Here is a 24,063-nt window from a genome sequence, read left to right as displayed (position 1 = left end):
GTTGAAGTTTGGTGAGACATGAACCCACTTCTGTGACTGTAGCGCATGGGGAATCATTAATTCCCAACAGTTTGAGTTGGAGCTGCAGGCGGTCTGTGTCCAGCTGCTCATGCTTGGGCAGATGAAGGGCCTGTGCGTCAAATTCATCTGTGCCCTTTGCTGCGTTGATAACGGTCCTCTCTCTACTTGCTGCTATATGCATGCTGTCCTGATCAAATCTCCTCGCCAGTTCAGAGTGCACCAAATCTACAGCTTCATAAAACTCGCATCTCCACTTGAGTTCTCCTGATTCGACAGCCACCATTTCTGGTTCCACTGTGTCACGAAAACGGGCTGAGGGTCTGCTCACTCTTGGCGGGGCAGTGTCTGAGGGCATCTTCATCTTCATTCCCAAGGAGTTTGGAAGCACATATTTCACCTTGGCAGTTATATTTTCCACGACGTTGTCATCTCTCAGTGCTGCTACCCGTTCTCTCAAGACATTTGCGCATTCAAATAGTGCACTTTCCTTTGAGCTCTGTAAGGTCTTGGCCACTGCCTCACAGGGCCTGAACAATGCGTCACAGCACAGAAGCCCATAGAACGTTTTTCCTTTCAATGCCTGTTTGTGCACGTTTCCCCTCTGACACTGTTGTCATCCTTAAGTGTGTCAAGTGTGGCTACCAGAGTGCTGTATGAGGAGCAGACGTGCGTGATTGCCTTTGTATTGTGCGCACGCACCACTGGGTTGGACACAGGCCTAAGATGTTGGTTACCACTTCATCTACACCAAAGAGAGATTCATACAGTTGTTTGCGTTTTGATGATTTGTTTATGACGACTGCTGCACCCCGCACAAAGATCAGTGCATTCGCCACAAGGCTCTCCTCACGCGCAACTTCTTGCAACACCAGGTCCAGAGAATGGTTACAACAGTGAATATACATTGACTCTGGGCACAGCTCCTTCAGTCGTGCTTGTACGCCAGAAAAACGTCCCGACATATTGTTTGCTCCATCAAAACAAAACCCTGCAAGCCGTTCAATGGGGATGTTTAAAACATCCTTCACACAGGTGAACAGGGTTTCTGCAGTAGAGTCGGGGGCATTGTAGAAGCCCCTGACTGTCTGACGTCAGTTGTGCCATCAGCTGTCAATCCATAGAAGGCACATTCTGATGAGCGTGACACTATCTCCCTCCGTACAGCGTGGCCAAATATTTGAATGATTTCATTCTGGATAGTATCTGACATCCAGTTATCTCTCTTGCGCACCCATTTGTTTTCTTTTTGAAGATTGTATGTGCGTTCCGGCATGAACTCATAGAGAACACTGTCACGAGTACTATCCCCTCTGAAAGGAACTCCCTTGCGTCCGAGGAAGCTAATAGATCTAAACAGCTCTAGTACATTCCTCGTTGTTGTTTGCTGTTGAGCAGCTGTAGCTGTGTCTGATAGCATGGCACTGATTGGTGTGCGTCCTAGACTACTCAACCTTTCCACCGACTTGGAGTGCGCTTCTGACCTCTCATGCTCTTTGAATTTTTCTGTTGATTTGCGCCAATTAGTGAAACCACCTTTAACAAACGTGTTGTCGAGCCTAACAGTATCTTGACTGATCACTTTTTTCTCCACTGCAGAAATGCAAGAAAAGCACATAACACAGTCACTGTCCTTCACGTAGTGTATCCATGGCCATTTTTCAAACCAAGTAGGCTTGAATGATGGGTTATATGTTTCCTTTCCAAAACGTTTTCCCGGGAAGTTGAAGTCCTTGGGCTGGAATGGTTGATCAAGTGCAGCTAAACTTGGCACGGCAGTCGCCCTGGCTGCAGGCAGACTCTGAGTCGGCCCGGACTGGATACTGCTGCTGTGCTGGGGTCATGATCTCCCCAAGGTCATACAAACTCCACGTTCTCCTCTTCCTCCTCCTCCGATGACAACAACTCAACAGTCAGACTCATCAACGGTAGTTGCTTCTGTACTCTTTTTTTAATCTGGGCCGACCAAAGAAATCAGGAATTTGTTTCTGAGCCATGGTGTAAACTAAACAACCTGACTGGAGCTTGTGCGCCCCGCGCGTAAAGTAAACAATAAACAGGAAACACTGGACAGGTCGGCAGACGCTCATTCGTGATGATGATGATAAAACAAAAAAGGTGAAGTTTATGAATATCTATTTCTAAAATAGGCCTATTTTATTTTATTCCCTTACCCAGTCCATTTTTATTTTTATGAATAACATGGCAGGTTTTTTTTTTTCATCCTTTCCTCCTCGAGTTGGGGGCGGTGCCTGGGGGAAGGGGGGCGACCGCACTTGCAGCATCAGAATCAGAATCAGAATCAGTTTTATTGTCACATCACAGGTTTACAAGGTAAAGAAGTGGGTGAAATTCGTTTTTGTACATCGTTCCCATCGCAACGTTAATTTCCATAGAAAGAAGAGGGGGGGGGGGGAGAAGAAGAGGGGGTGGGGGGCAAGTGGGAAGGAGATCAAAACAAGAGAGCAACAGAAGGCCAGACAAGTTATCTACATATTTACAAAGTACCTGAGATAATAAAAAACTAAGGTGCCTGAGCATAGCAGCAATGTATGTATACTGTGCATGTTATACTTATACTGTGCATGATATACATATGGACGTTAAGGTGCTTAGAGAAAAAAAAAAAGAGCACAATAAAAAGACAAAAAAATATGTACATGGGATTAAGGTGCAAAAGGTCAGTGCGTGTCCACCTAGGGTGGACTGACCCTAGTATAATCCGCAAGTAGCTCCATGAGGGAGTGCAGCAAAAAAGTCATTTGTACCTGGTGTAGTCCACAGGTGTGTCCGAGGGGGAGCTAAGTCCAAGTCATTGTCCCTGGTATAATCCACAGGTGTGTTCAGGAAGAGCCAGAAAGGTTTTGCACCGGCTGCTGTCAGGCTGCTGAACAAGGCTTATGCCTCATTCAGCATCCTGACAGCAGCCGGTGGAACTCTTGATACTGCGGTAGAGCCCCTTGCCCGGTCGCGGTCGTTGTAGGGGTTTGAACAGTCTGTGACTTGGGTGGTGCTTGTCCTTGATGATGCGCTTGGCTTTGACCACGCACCGCTTTTTGTACAGTTCCTGGAGCGCTGGGAGCTCGATTCCCATTATCCGCTCTGCCGATCGCACTACTCGCTGTAGGCTGATCTTTTCTCGGGCAGTGCAGTTCCCGTACCAGGCCGTGACACAGCCTGTTAGGATGCCTTCAACAGAACTGTTGTAATACAGCCTGAGGATGCGACGTCCTACTCCAAGCTTCTTCAGGCGGCGGAGCCAGTACAGTCGCTGCTGAGCCTTTTTCCTCACGTGTGTGGTGTGCGTCTCCCATTTGAGGTCCTCCTCGACCCTTTCCACTGCAGCACCGTCGATGAGGATGGGCGCATGGTCTCTCCGCGGCCTCCTGAAGTCCACGATCAGTTCTTTGGTCTTGTCGACGTTAAGAGAGAGGTTGTTCTCCCGGCACCAGCGTGCCAGTGAGTTGATCTCCTCTCTATAGTCAGACTCGTCGTTGTTGACGATTCGGCCTATCACTGTCGTGTCGTCCGCGTACTTTATGATGGTGTTGGAGACATGTGTGGCTGTGCAGTCATACGTGTACAGGGAGTAGAGGAGAGGGCTCAGCACGCATCCCTGGGGTGCTCCGGTGTTGAGGGTCAGGGGGTCGGATGTGATGCTGCCCATTCTCACCACCTGATGTCGGTTGGACAAGAAGTCCTGTATCCAGTCGCACATGCTTGGGTGTAGCCCTAGGTCTCTGAGCTTTTTGTCAAGTATTGCTGGGACAATGGTGTTGAATGCTGAGCTGTAGTCCACGAACAGCATACGTACATATTTGTCCTTCAGCAGCTTGTTGTCCATGTGCGAGAGGACGGTGTGGAGAGCCATGGCAATAGCGTCGTCGGTGGATCTGTTTTTGCGGTATGCATACTGCCACGGATCCAGCGAGGCAGGTAGCGTGGAGCTGATGTATTCCCTCACCAGTTTCTCGAAGCACTTGCTGACGATCGGGGTGAGAGCGACAGGTCTCCAGTCGTTCAGGCATGTCACTTTGGCCTTTTTGGGAATGGGCACAATGGTTGACATTTTGAACCCTGCAGGGACCACAGCCTGGGAGAGGGAGAGGTTAAAGATGTCAGCGAAGACACCCGCCAGCTGGTCTGCACATGCCTTAAGGACCCGGCCTGGAATCCCATCAGGTCCGGCTGCCTTGTGGATGTTGACCCGTGCGAAGGCTGTACGCACTTCTCTCTCCGAGATGGTTAGAGGGTTCTCCTCTGCTGGTGCTGCTGATGGCCCCGCTTGGCTGCCGCGGTTGGGGCTGATCTCAAACCGGCCGTAGAAAGTGTTCAGTTCGTTGGGGAGGGAGGCAGGCGGGTTCACCTCGCTTCTGGTTCTTGTTTTGCAGTCTGTCAAGGTGTGTACCGCCTGCCATGTGCTCCTGATGTCGCCATTGCTGAGTTTGTCTTGCATCTTTTTTGTGTAGGCCTTTTTCGCCTTCCTGATGGCGCTGTTTAGGGCCGCGCGCGTCGTGTTGCGCGTTTCCACGTCGCCAGATTTGAAACCAGCATCCCGTTCATGCAGATGTGCACGTACTCCGCTGTCCATCCATGGTTTCTGATTGGGATAGATCCGAACTGTCTTTTTTGGGACTATGTCATCTATGCACTTACTGATAAAGCCAGTGACTGAGTCTGAGAGTTCGTTGATGTTATTCCCAGCGGCGTTCTTAAACATCCCCCAGTCAGTCTGGTAGAAGCAGGATTGTAGCATAGCGTCTGTGTCCTCAGACCAGATTCGGATTTCCTTCTCAATGACCGGCTCCCTTTTTAGCCTCTGTTTGTAGGCAGGTAGCAGCTGGATGGCGTAGTGGTCAGAGCTTCCTAGCGGTGGGCGGCGGAGAGCTTTGTATCCATCCTTGAAGGTCGTGTAGCAGTGGTCAAGAATATTGTCACCACGGGTGCTGCAGGCGACATGCTGGTGGAATTTGGGAAAGACCTTTTTTAAGTCTGTCCGGTTGAAGTCGCCTAGGCAGATGACTGCGCAGTCCGGGTGGCGATTTTCTTGTGCACTGATCGCCTGGTGTAATTCCCTCATAGCTGTGTCCTTATTAGCTCCAGGATGAATGTAAACAACGGCTACAATCACAATGCTGAAGTCGCGTAGTAGGTAGAAAGGACGGCAGGCTATGATTAAAAGTTCAAGGTCTGGTGAGCAGTGACTATCTAGGATTTTAACATCTTTGCACCAGTTGTTGTTGATCAAGGCACAAACTCCCCCCCCACGTTGCTTACCGCTTAGTACAGTGTCTCTGTCTTTTCTATACACGGTGAAACCAGGGGGAGTGATGGAAGAATCAGATGCTAACTCCGTTAGCCACGTCTCTGTTAGCACAACAATGGACGTGCTTCTCGTCTCGGCGTTGTATTTAACGCGCGCCAGTAAGTCGTCCATAGTGGTCACTGTTCTTGATTCACACAGAGATCTAACGTTCGCTAGCAGGATTGAAGGCAGTGCAGGTTTATATCCACGTTTTGTTGTTCTTACGAGGAGACCCGCTCTTTTCCCTCGTCGACCTGGCCGTCTTCTTCGCCGCCTCGGGTTCGTTCCAGCCGGAACAAAGGGAAGCCCTCCCGCCACCCAGCCGAGTGGAAGGTTTTCGGCAAAAAAGTCCGGAATTCTGCGTGTAATCGCTGTGCTGATGTCCATAAGTGCTTGTCTGTCATAACTCCTTAGACACCCGACGGTGTAGGGAAAAAAGAGAAGGCTAAAAAATACTAAAAGGACGAAAAAACGTTGCGACGCTCTGGAGCTTGTACGGAAGCAGCCTTTCTCCATGGCGCTCCCAGGCATCCCTACTTCCAGCTGTCATCTATCTCCTGGTACAACTCTCACTCGTTTCGAGCATGTGCAATATGGTCTATCTACTCCTGCAGTTTGTCTGATATTTGCTCATCATATAGATTGACATTTCGGCGCAGCTGGTAGTTGTTTTTGTAGCATTACCAGAACAAATCGATCCTGGTTTTGGTGCTTGTTATCTGAGGGAGAATCGCCTTCCACAGCCGTTAGAAGCAGCCCAGATCAACAACACATTGCCTTGCAAAGACAGCATTTTGTATTGAGTATGAGATTGAATTAAATTGGTTGTGTACATGGGTATTATATATCTTATTAAAAATGCTGTAATAGTTTTTCAACTACTATTTTTTTTAAATAGCCGTGCTCTACATGCTCACTCACAAGCTTGTAGATCGGTTCAAAGTGTTGTCATGCATTATGTTGAAATGGAATGGGAATCCATTTAAACAATGAACAATAATCACATACCAAGGACTTCCACAGCAGCTTTGCAGAGCACACTGAGGCTTTGGTGACGTTACTTGGCAGCAACTTTAAAGGGCAAGACCACTTTGGTAGAGGTGTGGGCTGTGTAGTTACCTTGCCATGATGTTACTCCAAAGGTGGGCAAGAAATCTAAAATAATTGCTCCATTGTTTAGAAATTGATAATTCAAAATTTGCTCCTCATTGACTTACACACTGAAACAGCTCTTAAAGTCACTCTTTTAGCACATAAACGAATGCAAACAAAGTTGATTCAGACAATATAGAACATCACCAAACCCAGTACTGTTTTATTTTATTTTATTTTTACGTTAAGTTCCTGTTGATTTTATATATAATCTACAGTATATGGTTACATTTTGCGACTACAGATAGACGCTACCCTGCGTGCCATGCAGCTTCAGCTTTTTTTTCTCCTCCGTGGTGGAAAGCCTAGTGACACGAGGTTAAGCTTCAGCTAAAGGCAGCCAGTGCCATGTACCTCACGATAATAGCTTGTTTTAAGCCTTCTTTACCCGTGAGTGAAACTTCCAAAACTATCAAACCGTTCATAAAGCCTTCCGTGTGAAAAGCTTTACTGTTTTACGTTGGTTTCTTAATACTATTTTACTATTTTTATTAGGAAGAAAACCCGGACTGGATCCATAGATCTGGATCTTCAAATAGTAAAATCAACAGGAAGTTAAGATTTTTTTATAAAAATAAAAAAAACAGTACTGGGTTTGGTGGTATATTGTCTGAATCAACTTCATTTGCGTTCGTTTATGTGCTAAAAGAGTGACTTTGAGAGCTGTTTCAGTGAACAATGTAAGTGAATGAGGAGCATATTTTGATTTATCGATTTCTAATCAATGGAGCAATTATTTTTGATTTCTTGTTCACCTTTGGAGTTACATCATGGCAAGGTAACTACACAACCCAAACCTCTACCAAAGTGGTCTTGCCCTTTAAACTGTATAAACTGTATAATCTTTGTGACCAGGGTGTCGACCTGGCAGGGAAATAGCATGGACCTCTCCATAGTTGTCTCCGCCAGGCCGAAAGGCATGGCGAGAGAGTATGTTTTCGCCCCTGTCCGTCCGTCCGTCCGTCCGTCCGTCCGTCCGTCCGTCCGTGTGTCCGTCCGTCCGTGTGTCCTGTCTGTGTGTTAGCACCAAATCTCAGGCACCGTTGGCCCGGTCGCTGCGAAACTGTGCACACACACTCCCTGGATGCCAATTCAGAACCTCTGCCTCAAATTTTTCACATAGGCCTGTCATAGCGCCACCAGGAGGCCGATTTGTGCAAAACCCATTTTTCCCCATTACTCCTACAGTTTTTAACCAAACCTCATGCAAATCGGTACACAGTATCTCTATAGTCATGTGATCAACCCTGATCTGTCCGATTTCCCATATTCCATCCTCATTGGCTAAGGTTACCATCCAAAGTTTGCAGGATTGGTCCGTTTTGAACAAACTGCCTCAAATCATGAACGCAGCTTGCCATTTCCATAAAATTGCACACGCACATTCCCACTAGGCCGAGGAAGAAATGGCACTTAAAACCTTTCACATCAGCCTCATGGTGGCGCTATAACAGGCCGATTTGCATTTTTAACTATAACTGCACCGATCTGCGTCAAACTTTGCACGCCTACTCCCTAGAGGCCAAGGAAAAACATCTGCACTGCATTTTTCACATCTGCTTTTTACAGCGCCACCAGGAGGCCGACTTATGTCAAATACATTTTTGGATATTAATCCTTCAGATTTTATCCAAACATCACGCACATCGGTACACAGTATCTCTATAGTCATGTGATCAAGACGCATCTGTCCGATATTTCATATTCCATCCTGATTGGCTAAGGTTGACTTCCAAAGTTTGCAGCATTGGTCCGTTTTGAACAAAATGTCTGAAATCATGAACGTGGCATGCGATTTCCGTGAAAATTTGCACGCACATTCCCACTAGGCCGAGGAAGAAATGCCACCCTTTTCACATTGGCCTATTATAGCGCCACCAGGAGGCCACAATAACTTACCTGACCTGGCGGAGACCTGTGCTCCGAGGAGCACTTTTTCTAGTTTGTAATGAATTCAGGACCCCTGTGATGTCCTCAGCAGTGAGGAACTTCTTGTTTGTCTGTGGACCGTGGTCCGCAAGGGCTAGGAGTTTTTTTGCTGATCCTGGACAAAAAGACACAAACACTTGGTTTCAAACGAATAGCCGACAATGTTAAGCAATACATGGATGCACTACACAGTACCTGTGGAAAGCCTGGTTTCTATTTACTGTTCAGCGCTTAGATCTGGTCTAGAGCCCGGCCACTGTATTCGCTAATTTCCACACATACATGTACATAAGCACACAAACTGTTTCTGTATCCACTCTACACCGGATGTTGATATCACAGTAAACATGGCTAGCAGTTAGCACAACGTAAAATCAACGCAGCACACACACACACACACACACAGTCACACGGATTGTGTTCTGTTATCTTTCTAAAAACACACTGGTTTCATACTGGATAACAACTAGTCATTGAATATAAACAAGACATAGTTAACTATATCATAGATGAAACTGAAACTCACCCATAGATGAAGAAAAATGTTGCGTGACAGACCACAACCGTGTTCACCATCTGTCGTTGGTGGTTTGAGTCATATATGAATCATTCATACACGTCTTTATAATTCCCATAAGAATTATGTCTCTGTGGTCCTAAGACAATGCTACTGTCGGTAGGTAGGTGGTAGGCTTATGGTAGGTGTTGCATTCCACCTCAGTAATTCATCTCCCAGGGGTTTAGTGTACATTGTGAACCAGGGATATACTCCTGCACTCTGACTGATGCCGACAATAAGCCTTTCCAACCTACTACTACAGCATGTGTTACTTGTTAAAGCCATGCAGTCATTTCAGTGTGGCTAAATTCTGGGGCACCAAATTGGTCAGGGCCGGCACTGAATGTAGCCATGAATATTAATGATATTATATAAGTAATTTGAGTCGATTGTATAGTCATCAGCGGCGGCCTTAAGAATCTGGAGGCCTGTTTCAAGAGCTGATATGAGGCATTATGTTCAAATAAATGGGCAAAGAGACGAGTCCATGAACACACCAAAACACAGGAGATTTACAGAAGGTCTGACTCTGTGAGTCTGCGACGGAGCCTGCCGTTCCAACAAGCTAAACTCTAAAGCTAAATTCTATCATGGAAAATAATCATCACCACGGCACATCCCCTTGTCTATGACATTATTCTGTTCATACAGGCTTTGAGCTGAGGGATCGAGATCAGGGTTTCCGGCAGACCAATTTTGGGGGGCAGAGGCTAAACTTTCCAGCGCTGAAGCTAGATCAAAGGGCTGTTGTGTTTTCATCACACACGTCCAGTGCACCCTCACAGGAGGAGAGCGTGCTGCGTGCACCGGGGCTTTCAAGTCAATATCAAAATTTAGATTGCTTTAACCACGTCGCAAAATGTAACGATATATAATCTACAGTATATGGTTACATTTTGCAACTACAGATAGACGCTACCCTGCGTGCCATGCAGCTTCAGCTTTTTTTTCTCCTCCGTGGTGGAAAGCCTAGTGACACAAGGTTAAGCTTCAGCTAAAGGCAGCCAGTGCCATGTACCTCACGATAATAGCTTGTTTTAAGCCTTCTTTATCCGTGAGTGAAACTTCCAAAACTATCAAACAGTTCATAAAGCCTTCCGTGTCAAAAGCTTTACTGTTTTACGTTGGTTTCTTAATAGGCTACTGACAATAGTTTATTGATCAGTGGTCAGCAAAGCTTAGCATGTTCGTCAAGTCAGACGAACATGTCTGACTTGACAACAAATATTGAGTAATATATTATAGTTATGGGAAAGTGTTTGATTTCTGGTCGGTGGAATTAAAAAAAAGAGCACAGTTGACCTGTAATGTGCTGTTTTTGAAGAATGAGGTTTCACTGTTGCTACAAAAATATAAAATAACAAGTTTGAACCAAATATAGTATACAGTAGATGGAGTCCATCTATTGTATCATTGGTTCTCAAACTTTTTCATGTTGAGGACCCCCAAATGAATATGTTTTTGGCCACGGACCCCCATCAGAACATATTCAGTGTCAACTGACACCCATAAAACTTTTTTTTTCCCCACACACAACGTTTTGCAGTGTGACGTGTTGTCAGCTTGTAGATAGGCTATTTTCAAATAGCCGATTTACAGGGTTAAAGTAGTTAAACTGGTTTTGATGCCAAACACAATGTTGAATAAATGTGAATAACGTAGTGTGAATTATGTAGTTGTGTTTTCCATCATCACACCAACTTGTTAATATTTTTAGGGTAAAAATATTAATTAATTAATTAATTAATATAAACAATGCTTTCACTGTTCAATATTGTGCGCAGCCATCTCTCTTGACAACACCTCTCCTTTTCCTGTCGCCCCTTCACAATAAAGTGTCTCCCTTTTACCTCCCAATGCCCCAAATTGTACTTGTAACTTAACAGCGTGGGAGAGTGCGACTGACGCTGAGTTGGAGGCCCCCCTGAGGGTGGAGGCCCGTTTCAATTGAAAAGGGTGAAACATAGCAAAGGCTGCCACTGAGAGTCATAATAAATTACTTTCATCTCCACAGAGAGAAGACACCTGGACTGAAGACACTCAGTCAAACCAGAAGTGGACAAAGTAAGACAAACTTAACATTAACATTTCAGTTAAAAACTGAAATGCATCAATGGCAGAAGCCTTGGCAGAATAAACTAAAACCTTGTTTTATCAGTGTTCATGTCTAAATTGAAAATAACCAACTTTCAAGTCTGAACAAAAGCAAATGACCTAATTTTATTAATTCTGTCTGTTTGTATTCATGAATTGCAGATTTTCTAGAGGTTGTTTAATTAATAATGTGCATACAAAACTGTAAGGAATTATAAACCTGAATGTTTAAAATGCATGAACTCTCTTCTCATAGCAGATGTCAGTCTGCAGGGGGATTTAAAGGATTATAAGATCAGTTTGAACAGTCTTGATCGTGTGACATACGTCACTGAAGTGCCCTCCCTCAGCAGCATCTACACAGAGCTCTACATCACAGTGGGAGAGAGTGAAGGGGTTAATAACCAACATGAGATCTGGCAGCTTGAGACAGCTTCCAAGAAGACCCTCCATGACAAACCAATCAACTGCTCTGACATCTTTAAGCCCCTCCTCCTTGGTAGAGACAAACCCAACAGAAGAGTTCTGACCAAAGGCATCGCTGGCATTGGAAAAACATTCTCTGTGCGTAAGTTCACTCTGGACTGGGCAAAGGGTTTGGAAAATCAAGATCTCATTCTCCTTGTTCCCTTCACATTCCAGGAGCTGAACTTGGTCAGAGATAAGCAGCACAGTCTTCTCACACTGATCCATGTTTTCCACCCAACATTAAAGAAGGTCACAGCAGAGCAGCTCGCTGTCTGGAAAGTTGGCTTCATCTTTGATGGTCTGGATGAAAGCAGGTTTCCATTGCACTTCGACAACAATGACATTGTTTCTGATGTCACAGTGACATCATCAGTGGACGTGTTGTTGACAAACCTCATCAAAGGGAATCTGCTCCCCTCAGCCCTCCTCTGGATAACTACCAGACCTGCAGCAGCCAATCAGATCCCTCCTGCATGTGTTGACATGGCAACAGAAGTGCAAGGGTTCACAGACCCCCAGAAGGAGGAGTTCTTCAGGAAGAGATTCAGTGATGAGAAGCTGGCCAGCACGATCATCTCACACTTGAAGACATCAAAGAGCTTCCACATCATGTGTCACATCCCAGTCTTCTGTTGTATCACTGCTACTGTTCTGGAGGACATGGTGAAGACAGACGAGACAGAAGAGCTGCCCAAGAACCTGACTGGGATGTACAGCCACTTCCTGTTGGTCCAGACAAAGAGGAAGACGCTGAAGTATGAAGAGCTACATGAGGTGAATCAACAACATTCAAGCTCAGTAAAGGGTGATGGTGACAGGAGGCCGAGTGCGAAAGCAATGAGTCAAAAACCAAGAGCAAATGCTATGCAGGCGAAGATGATGACCTGGTTGAAGAACATGCCACAAAGACTACTTGGAGTGAGTGCAACAACTAGCAATCCTCAAATGTCCAACACTGACAGGGAAGTTCTTCTGAAGCTGGGCAGGCTGGCGTTTGAACAACTGAAGAAAGTTAACATCATGTTCTACCAAGAAGACCTGGAAGAGTGTGGTCTTGATGTGAAAGACGCCTCGCTGTACTCAGGAGTGTGCACAGAGATCCTCAAAAGAGAGAGTTTGAAATTCGAGGGAACGGTCTACAGCTTTGTTCATCTGAGCATTCAGGAGTTTCTGGCTGCAGTCTACCTGTTCCACTGTTTCACAGAGAAGAACAAGAAGGTACTGGAGCCATTCCTGGGGGGCAGTGTCAGTTCCTTGGATGACTTCCTTAAGAGAGCCATTGAAAAAGCCCTGCAAAGTAAAAATGGCCACCTGGACCTCTTTGTCCGCTTCCTTCATGGCCTGTCATGGGAGTCCAACCAGAGGCTGTTAGGAGGTCTGTTGGGTCAGACAGAGAACAGTCCAGAGAGCATCCAGAGAGCCATCAACAACCTGAAAGAGATGACCACTAAAAACTACTCTCCTGAGAGAATTATCAACATCTTCCACTGTTTGATGGAGATGAACGACCACTCTGTACAGCAGGAGATCCAACGGTACCTGATGTCCGGGGACAGATCAAACACAGAACTGTCTGAGTCCCAGTGTTCAGCTCTGGCCTTCTTGCTACAGATGTCAGAGGTTCTGGATGAGTTGGACCTGGACACATACAACACATCAGAGAAGGGGCGACAGAGACTGGTCCCAGCTGTGAGGAACAGCAGAAAGGCTCGGTTAGTAGTCATATAGAAAACTTACCAAAACAGAGTCAATCTACCTTTACACCTATAACACTATAACTCATTGGTTAATATAAAAGCTCAAATAATAACTAGGTTTCAGATCTGTCCCGGTCTCAAATAGTGTATTGTGTGTAGCTATGAGCAAATAAAGGCCAGTCCCCAGTGAAGCAGGACTGAGGCTTAAAATACTGCTAGATGGTCAACTGGACATGTTTTTTAATGTATTTTTTACTGACTGAGAATATCACCCTGCACTATACAGAACTAAACACACAATCACAGTGTCATTACATTATCCTGTCCTATGCATTGACAATATGTAAGCAAATGCACACAATCACAGTATCGTTATGACATCACAGAATACACTGATAACGTTACAGTGTCGTTATGACATCACAGAATACACTGATAACGTTACAGTATCAGGGTGCTCGGGTGGTGCAGTGGTAAAGTACCAGTCCACCACCACAGAGGTTGTGTGTTTGAATCCACCGTGGTCCATGTTGAGCATCTGTATGAACACAATCAGCCCGTACTGGTGTTACTCCAGAGTTATTGACTGAGCAGAGTGACCGTGTGCCTCATTGTAAATCCTCATGGCTACAGGCACAAAGGACAGATCAAGTCTCATACAGATCCACCGGGAAAATATGAATCTATCGTTTCCCCTCCTGCTCAGTAGCCCCCCCTAGTGGAGCTCAAAGTAAAACAAATAATAGATTATTATTATTATTATTATTGTATAGTATAATACAATAATTACAAATTATGTCATATATTTATGACATAATTTATATTATATTACAAATAATGATAATTACAATGTACAAAGTGTCTCTTGGTCAAAGGGTGGCGCTAGATAAAAGGCTGTGGGGATCACTCAGTCAGTAGGGTTCATTCTTCATGGAGCTTGAAGGTTCAAAGCTAATTCCATGTCAAAGTGTCCCTGAGCAAGAAACGTAACCCCTGACTGCTCCTGGGAGTCAAATTAATGTTAATGTTAATTGCATACATTTTTCCTAATACTTGGGATGGATTAAATGCAGAGGACACATGTCCTGTATGTGCAAATGTACAGTGACAAATCTCCACAAAACAACTAAAGCTGACTAAATTATTATTATTAATATTATTAATATTAATAAGCCCCATTTATGCTCCCACAAAGTTTGAGGGGAGGAGACAGCCCCCGCATGGTGTCCATTGCATCAAGCACGGATGGCCCCTCCCACCATCCGTCTCCCTCTCTGAACTCTGTGGGAATAAGGAAGTCATCAGATAACATTACCTAGCACGTCAACCACGCCAGCTTTGTTAGTGCACGGCGGATTTGTAGCGGAAGTTGAGAGTTGTGTAAGTCCCGGGAAAGACGCACTGTGATTGGCCAGTAACATTTATTTATAATGTGCAGCATTTCACTATCAAAATAAAACCTCTCTGACAGTGGTATCTCTGTTAATCTCGTTGTATTTAAGATATTCAATAGAAATTAAATGTCTTTAATGTCAGATTTAGCTATGTCTGTGAACTTCCCATGCAAACTGTAGCTTAGCAGACTCTGTCTGATCAGCACAGCTGATTTCTATATTTTGATTAGTTTCATTTGAGAACACAGAGGTGTGATGTCATGATTATTTGAGCACGGCTAGAAAGCCTATTTCAACCAATCAGATTGCTTGGTCGGAACTACCTGTTGTATCATTTGTTTTATTAATGTCAGATTTTGCATTTAATGTGTAATTACAGACTTGTTGACTGTGACCTCGGGGAGACACACTTTGAAGTTGTTGCTTCAGCTCTCAGCTCTAATCCTTCACATTTGAAACAACTGGAGCTGGGTTACAACTACCTGGGGAAGGGAACTTCACTGGACCTGCTGTGTTCTGGACTGAAGAGTCCACACTGTTGTCTGGAGATTCTCAGGTCAGATTCATTTACCAGAATGTAAATATTATATGAATACAGCGGTGAGACCTTATTTGAAGAGTGTGAATAAGGTTGACAGCATGGTAACCAACACTGATTAGAATAATGATACAGTACACTGACCACAGTATGTAAAGCCATGCTGAGATACATGGCTTTATTATTATTATGGGCTCGCTAAAGAGTGAGCACACTAAATTTTAATTTCTTTCGAAATGTATTCTGTGCACTTTTTTCTTACTCTTATTTCTTCCGCATACTTTGTGCTTGAATAGGCTAGGCTACTCGTCTAGAGCTCGCTGTCATTGTTCGCCTCGTTTATTATGCTTACCATGTCTTATTTTTGGTTAGCATTAAGAAAGACTAGTCTAACTATCAACATGGGAGGGATGCAAACTAAACTTTACACTCCACCATCTTTTTGTCCACATCTTCATATGTATGAAATACTTCCATACAAACTAACTTTGAGCCTGTTTAGCAGGAGCGTCACCTGCTGCTGTGTTCGCTACCATGTTTGTTTATGTATTCTACAGCGGATGTTGGGTAGGCAGTGTGTGGGTGACTGGGTAATAATGTTATGTTTATAATATTTGTAAATGTTAAAAAGAAATTGGCGACATATATCGCTTAGTTGATTAGAAATGTCTCTCAAAGTCACTCTTTTAGGGTGATGAATGCAAACAAACCTGTTTCTCTCTCTCAGTCGTCCTCAGACGAGCTTCCATCGGAGTCTCCAATCCTTCCGATTCTCCATACACCCGGCCAGCTCCAAAGAGCTTTCAGCTCCCACATCCTTCTTCAGGACGTCCACATACGTTAGCGCGGAACGTCCTCGCGATCGATGCCCGCGCGTTGGTTCCCACAGGACCAGCCTGCTGGCCGGGAGCTCCCGATGTCTGTGGCAGTGGCCGGCCAATCTCATCCTCCTGACTGCTACCTTCTTGCTGAGCCTCGGCAGTTGCCCGTACAGGTCCTTGTTGGTAATGTGGATGTTCTGGTCCATATTCAGAACAGTTCGTAGCATTCTGGTGTAGCACCCATCCAGGGACTTCTGCAGGGTGGGTGTCAGGGTCCAGCTTTCGCAGCCATACAGGAGGACAGACTCCACAGTGGCGTGGAATAGGCTTAGCTTTATGTGTCGAGGGAGATTCGAGCACCATACTCTTGACATACCATTCAGGGCCCTTCACGCTAGTGCCTTCCTGACCTTAACGTCCTGTTCTGTGGAGTTCACCCAGGAACCCAGGTATTTGAAGTCATTGACCTCTCGCAGAGCTTTGCCATCTGATGTTGTAATCGGCGGATGGTCCATGTTGATGTTATAGGTGATTACCTCAGTCTTCTTTGCATTCAGTCTGAGGCCAACCTTAGCACATTCCACCTCCACTCTGTTCAGGAGTTCCTGTGTCTGCTCCACGCGGTCAGACACCAGGCAGATGTCATCTGCGTAGTCTAGGTCTGCCAGGGCTATAGCAGGGTTTCTTCTAGACTTCCTTGGTGTAATTGTGAAGCCAAGCTCCTGCTCCCGCCCGTTGATGGCTTTCCTGAGCGCGTAGTCCAGAGCTATGACAAAGAGGAAGGGGGCAAGAGTGTCTCCCTGCTGCACCCCTGCTAGGATTTGGAACTCCTCGCTGATGCCATCTGGGGTTACCACCTTGGCTCTTGTGCCCTTGTACATGGCCTCTATGGCCCGGAGTAGATTCGGGGGGACCCCGTAAGCCTTGAGGATTTTCAGAATTATGCCTCTGTCTATTGAATCAAAAGCCTTTCTGAAGTCAATAAAACACAGCTCTGCTGTCAAGTTGTTCTTCTTCACCTCCTCGATGATCCTCCTTAAGGCCAGGATCTGGCCTACGGTGGTCCTTCCCTTTCTGAAGCCATTTTGGTTGTCCCTCAGGTGTGGGTCAATGGCGTCCCTAATCCGGTTTAGTATCATGCGGTTGTACATCTTTGCTATGACACAGGTCAGGCTAATGCCACGATAATTGTCTGGCTTAGACAGATCTCCAGATTTTGGAACCGGGATAATGTTAGAGAGGGACCATATGTCGGGCTTGATGTTATCTATCAGAGCCTGGTTGCAGATCTCCAGTATGATGTTGTCGAGATCACAGTTTTTAGGGACTTCTGGGGGGATACCGTCCGGCCCGGGACTTTTTCCTTGCTTCAGGGTGGACTTCACTGTGGCAAACTCTGTAGCTGTAAAGGGGCCATCGCCAATTTCAAGATTTTTGAGGACTGCAGGTATCTCTTCCTCATCTCTGTCCCCTGTTGGGTGGGTACCCAGGAGATCCCGGAAGTGGGTGAACCAGGAGGTCACTCTCTCTTCTGGGCTGCAGCCTGCCAACTGTCCCTCTCTCGTCCTCTTGCGCCCAGTCATCTCGTTTATGACCTTCCATGACTCCTTGTATCTCTGTTCACCATGTTCTGCCTCCACCCTCTTCACCTTCTCCAACATCTCCTTCCCTTTGATCCTGTCGTAGGTGCTGAACAGCTGTTGTTTGGCACTGTTCAGCTCCTCCCGACTCTCTGCGGTCCCCTCTCTCTCATAGCTTCTGCGTGCCTCGGCCACCTGCCCCCGCGCTCGGACAACTTCTGGGTGTCTAGATCTAGGGGAGTTTCTAAGTCTCCCCTTTGTCGGTACCCATTTCCTGGTTGCCTCTTCGTTAGCAGAGAGGAACTGCTCATAGGTTGTTGGCTCCCCCTCCTCGGCCAGCAGATGTAGGCGGGCTCTCACCTCCGCTGTGTAGTTGGCCTGGAGTTCAGGGCTTCCCGTAAAGGCCTCCCAGTCGGGCCGGGGCCTTGGTTTCTGACAGTATATAACATCACAAAACCCTGTACAAAGACTGTTTTAAAGTAAAATGGAAACTTTCTGTTTATTATACTATTTATACTTATTCCTTCCTTCCTCCAGTGAGAATGGCTAAATCAACAGGAAGTTTACCTTTTTCTTTAAGATCAAGTAAAGACTATGTAGTTCATGTTACTCCTGCCTGTTAGAGTTCAGCTCTAGTATCTCTACTCCCAGAACCTCACAGTCAGACCAGGTCCTTTAATAAATGGTTAGTTTTTCTAGGCAGGAATAATGTAATATCTGATGTTTGATTCTTCATTTAGACTGATTCACTGCTGGTTGTCAGAGAGATGCTGTGAAGTTCTGGCCTCAGCTCTACGTTCTAATCCATCCCTCCATCTCAAGGAACTAGACCTGCGTTTCAACGTCCTGAATGATTCAGCACTGTAGCTGTTCTCTGGACTGAAGACTCTCCAGTGAGTAGAATGAACTGTGTTCATTTTTGTTAGTTCACTGTTTCTATTAGAATGTTTCAATGGTTGGTAGGAAGGCTGGGGGTGCATATGAGTAAAATGAATGTGCAATACATCACCTACATACAAATGAATCATACTATTATTATTATCATAATATTATTATTATTATTATTATTATTATTATTATTATTATTATTATTATTATTATTATTAACCTTATCATTATTATTATTATTATTATTATTATTATTATTATTATTTTATACAAAACAATACGAGTCAATTTTAACTTTTAATTTGTATTAAATTCACCCCCAGCATTCCTTCCATGTTCCTTCATCAGTAAATATAAGTAAATATAAAACATAAACAGTTTTGTCCCTTTTGTTTTACAACGTGAAAAGCAATCAAATGTAACATAATATGTTTAGTTATCACTAATGTTTATGGAACTACATTACAAGCAGTGTTGGGTAACGTTAATTTGAAAAGTAACTTGTTACATTACAGGATTACTGCCGTTAAAAAAAGTATTCTGTTACGTTACAGTATTACTTTTGTTAGATGACTGTTGCGTTACTGAAGATTAAAACCTATTTGTAAGAAATGATATATCCTATGTAATATCCCCTCATTACGAGTATGTTTGGTAAACATAAAATCAATAGAGCAGCCTATCAGAGTGGCCACAGTGTGGAGCTGTGCTGAGCTTCACCAAGCATACTGACATATCTAATTTACATTGACGTTCTTCCTTCTCTTTACACCAACAAATCCAACAATCATGTGAATACTTCTACGACCGTACTAAAGGATAACGTCTCTGTCTTCTCTCAATCTCTGTCATGTCAACAGGTGTGACAAATTAATGTAATACAAAACCAAACCTGTCAGTCAGTCAGTCGTGTGACACTGTCACACCAAAAGTGGTGACCTATTGATTACGCAATCAATACAGATTGCTGGCAGTTGGCAAGACACGCGGTCACCGATTTGTGTGTAACATCCGTGCAACTCTCTGTTGACTGAGACGCACTCATTCATTTACCAGGAAACGGCACAAATGTGTCGGATAGATATTTATTTTCCTTTGTGGCAACAGAAGGAACAGGAAGGTCTGATCTAAGTAATGCCATTGTTTAGGACCCTTTGTTTGCAAGTTATATTAATATATTACTTAACTCATGAAAAACATTGATGTTCATGTTGTACTTCCTACAGAGTGAAACATGGAGGACATGAACACTGGAATAAACCTCAACTCCTTACAAGATGTGAGTATCTGTCTGTCTGTCTGTCTGTCTGTCTGTCTGTCTGTCTGTCTGTCTGTCTGTCTGTATTGATATCAGTCTGTCTGTCTGTATTTATATCTGTCTGTCTGTCTGTCTGTCTGTCTGTCTGTCTGTCTGTCTGTCTGTCTGTCTGTCTGTCTGTCTGTCTGTCTGTATTTATCTGTCTGTCTGTCTGTCTGTCTGTCTGTCTGTCTGTCTGTCTGTCTGTCTGTCTGTCTGTCTGTCTGTCTGTCTGTCTGTATTTATATCTGTCTGTCTGTCTGTCTGTCTGTCTGTCTGTCTGTCTGTCTGTCTGTCAGACATTTTATACTGGCCCCTCCCTCCCTGGATGTTGTCCTGAAAACTCTTCAGTATCTTCCAGTGAATTCATACGGGCTCATGCTCTCTCTCTCAATACAAACTGATGGTCACTCGACCATGCTCTCTCTGTTCTCTCTCTCAATACAAACTGATGGTCACTCGACCATGCTCTCTCCGTTCTCTCTCTCAATACAAACTGATGGTCACTCGACCATGCTCTCTCCGTTCTCTCTCTCAATACAAACTGATGGTCACTCGACCATGCTCTCTCCGTTCTCTCTCTCAATACAAACTGATGGTCACTCGACCATGCTCTCTCCGTTCTCTCTCGCAATACAAACTGATGGTCACTCGACCATGCTCTCTCCGTTCTCTCTCTCAATACAAACTGATGGTCACTCGACCATGCTCTCTCCGTCAATACAACGTTAGGTTAGCGGCTAGACAGAGGGCCGCGCAGCGACCCACACCTCTAGTCTGTTCCAACCCAGCCTAGGGGTCACTAGGTGCAACATAAACCATCCATCTATCGATCGATCTATGAATCGATCGATCGATCGAGAGAGAGAGAGAGAGAGAGAGAGAGAGAGAGAGAGAGAGCTATCTATCTATCTATCTATCTATCTATCTATCTATCTATCTATCTATCTATCTATCTATCTATCTGTTAAACCCAGCCTAGGGGTCACTAGGTGCAACATAAACCATGGACTCCCTCCTTCCCCAAACAGTCAGGACACACAGGTTTAAAATACCAAGAGTCAAGGATTTATTTGGTATTGAAGGGTGGGACTATGAAGCAAACAAAACAAAACCTATTCTTACCTAACATAAAGGAAACCAAAAATACAAATATCTAAATATCTAAATATCTAAATATCTAAATATCTAAATATCTAAATATCTAGATATCTAAATAGCTAAATAGCTAAATATCTAAATATAACCTAATGTAAAGTGACAAAAACGGACAAAAAATGACTAGTCGAATAGTTATTCACTGTGAGCTTTAGATCGTCTTCATGGCAAAAACATGTCGCATCATAACATCATGTTGTGAGCTTGTAGATCATCTTGAGGCGTTGTGAGCTTCTAGATCATCTTGCAGATAAGCTTTATTTAAAATAGAAATATCAGATCTACAAGCTCGTAGATCATTGGTAACCAAGCGGTCGACATCTGGATCTTCAAAGCCATCACAGTCGATCACAATGTGTGTATTGGGAGAGGAGGCGACGGATCAATCAGTTGAACAGAATATCTAAATGTGAATATTAATTGATGAGAAAGTCAATATTGTGCATTGAAGATTAGATATCTGTAATAGCAATTTATTTAATGTCCCTGTGTGTGTGTGTGTGTGTGTTTTTTAAGAGACCTAAAAAGTGTCAACTTTATAATTTTTCCCCAAAAATTGCCATTTTGTTTATTCATATTTAGACTACTAGCCTTTGTGTGGATGTATGCAAATAGATCGGGAATACCACTCATTTTCAACATTGAACTATGTCTTTAATACACCTTAGAGCTGTTAGCTGTTAATATGAAAAACAAAGTTCCCCCCCCCCTCCAGGGCCGGATACAGAAATTATTAACTGGGGGGGCATTAATAAATGCTGGGGGGGCGGGGAAAAAAAATTTGGGGGGGCCCAAAACCATTTGGGGGGTTTTCGGGGGCCCCAAACGGTTCTGCTTCATTTTTCTGTGTGTGGGTTTTGCGAGCAGTCGGCCCGTCACAGTCCCCCCACCCCCCCGCTTCGGAGATACACTAAGCGGTGCGTGTTCAGGTGGGTCTAAAATGCTGCCCACGGTGCCCACTTACAGTCTATGGTGCCCACCCAATCAAAATAAATAAATGTTACATAAATATTTTATGATAAAAAAAAAAAAAAACTTTTTTTTTTATTTATTTTTTTACCCCAATTTTGATTGGGTGGGCAGGATGCACGTTTGGGTGGGCACTGCCCACCCCTGCCCCCCCCTAGAACTGGCCCTGCCCCCCTCTATGTTGCCTAGAACTGGAGAATTGATTGAGGTCATGTGATCAGTGACATATGCACAGTGTACTTTTGGCTCCGCCCTCTAGGCTGCTTCATTCACTAGAATGAGGAATCTGACTTCCAGCTGAAACAGTGTGTCTTGAATGTTAAGACATTTTTAGCCAATTGATCTCTATTATCTATAAGTACAATGTCTTGTGAAATGTGATGTATAACCATAATGCCATTATAAACTACTACAAGTCACACTGTTTCAGCTGGAAGTGAGATTTACAATATAGAGTTTTGACATTTTAATGAAACACTTTTTGTTTAAACCAAAAAATATCACTTATTGCTTTAAGTGTTTGTGAGGTTAGACGGGACGTGCGACGGACTCGCGACAGGACGTGCAATAACCCCACGTTTGCAACTACTTTCGCCTGCGCACTTCACCGGGTATGGTCTAGTATGTTTAAAGCTGCATTACACCTCAAGCAGACTGTAATCATCAAACCTTTTGTCTGTCTGTCTGTCTGTCTGTCGGTCGGTCGGTCGGTCGGTCGGTCGGTCGGTCGGTCGGTCGGTCGGTCGGTCGGTCGGTCTCAGAGAGAGGGTTGCAGAGGTGATAGAATAACTCTCTCTCTCTCTCATAACTCTGAGTGTACATACACACACACACACACACACACACACACACACACACACACACACACACACACACGTACACACACACACACACGTACGCACACACAAGTACACATGTGTACACACACACACACACACACACGCACACACGTACACACACACACACACACACACACACACACACACACACACACACAACCCAGGTAATGCGGTCAACGGTATAAAGGGGGGCGTACACGTGTGCAGTGCTGACTTGTGTGCATGTCTTTAAGTGGTGTGTGTGTGTGTGTGTGTGTGTGTGTGTGTGTGTGTGTGTGTGTGTGTGTGTGTGTGTGTGTGTCACTCAGTGAATGATGTGTTTGATGTTTATTGTGTTGTTTTCTCATCAGATTTCTCTCATCTCACACTGAACACAAACACAGCACACGAATACCTGTCTCTGTCTGAGAACAACATGAAGGCGACACGGATGGAAGAGGGTCAGCATCATCCTGATCATCCTGACAGGTTTTATTACCAGACACAGGTTCTGTGTACAGAGGGTCTGACTGGACCCTGTTACTGGGAGGTAGAGAGGAATGGAGAGGTTTCTATAGCAGTGACTTACGGAGGAATCAGTAGGAAAGGAGAGGGTGATGACTGTAGGCTTGGATGGAATGATAAGTCCTGGAGTCTGAACTGTAATTATAACAGTAGTTACAGTATCATACACAATAGTAAGTGGACTGACCTCCCTGTCCGTAGCTCTGGCTCCAACAGAGTAGCAGTGTATCTGGACTGTCCTTTAGGGACTCTGTCCTTTTATGATGTCTGCTCAGACTCACTGACTCACCTGTACACCTTCCACAACACATTCACTGAACCGCTCTATGCTGGATTCGGTTTTTACCAATACTCCTCAGTACGTCTGTGTGAGCAGAGATAGAGTCTCTATGTGAGGAGGACATCAGGTCGCCATGGTTACTCAACATGTTTGAGTGAGTCCAGGTTGTCATGGTTACCATAGATCCTTTGACACCATACTAAATGACATAATCACTGACATAAGAGAGGGTTTGTGTCGTTAAAGATGTTCACAATTATAACACGTTTCTTCATATTTATTGAACCCTTTAAGGGAACGCGTCTGTGTCATTTTAGATTTCTTTGGCTATTCAAAAATAGCAGATATACAAGCTCATAGCGTGGCACCGAGTGCCACGCTATGAGCTTGTATATCTGCTATTTCTGAAAAATCGTGAAAATGTGTGCAAATCTTTGAATAATATATATTCTTTTTAAGCAAACATTTTTTATTCAAATCTTTTCTTCTGGGGGGTCCCTGGAACAACATATTTTTAGATGGGGGTCTGTGGCCAAATACATATCTACAAGCTCTACAAGCTCATAGCACGGC

General features: G+C 44.5%; 1 protein-coding gene across 4 annotated transcripts in view; it reads left to right on the top strand.

The window, feature by feature from the left end:
- Window positions 1-23,810, top strand: part of LOC308084156 (protein NLRC3-like) — a 29,701-nt gene extending 5,891 nt beyond the window's left edge. For 3 of the 4 annotated variants that reach the window (XM_080426689.1, XM_080426687.1, XM_080426686.1), the window contains 6 exons: window positions 10,978-11,027; window positions 11,314-13,237; window positions 14,996-15,172; window positions 18,296-18,448; window positions 19,670-19,722; window positions 23,057-23,810. In XM_080426689.1, the coding sequence (XP_080282815.1) occupies window positions 10,978-11,027; window positions 11,314-13,237; window positions 14,996-15,172; window positions 18,296-18,422 (2,278 nt within the window). In that variant the 3' untranslated portion in view covers window positions 18,423-18,448; window positions 19,670-19,722; window positions 23,057-23,810. The remainder of the gene's footprint in view (window positions 1-10,977; window positions 11,028-11,313; window positions 13,238-14,995; window positions 15,173-18,295; window positions 18,449-19,669; window positions 19,723-23,056) is intronic. The other variant, XM_080426688.1, reaches the window with a different exon arrangement.
- The last annotated feature ends 253 nt before the right edge of the window (window positions 23,811-24,063 follow it).

The sequence above is a fragment of the Gymnoscopelus braueri genome (assembly GCF_963280865.1).
Source record: "Gymnoscopelus braueri genome assembly, chromosome: 4".
Taxonomy (NCBI): domain Eukaryota; kingdom Metazoa; phylum Chordata; class Actinopteri; order Myctophiformes; family Myctophidae; genus Gymnoscopelus; species Gymnoscopelus braueri.
This window is presented reverse-complemented; position numbering and strand designations above follow the sequence as displayed.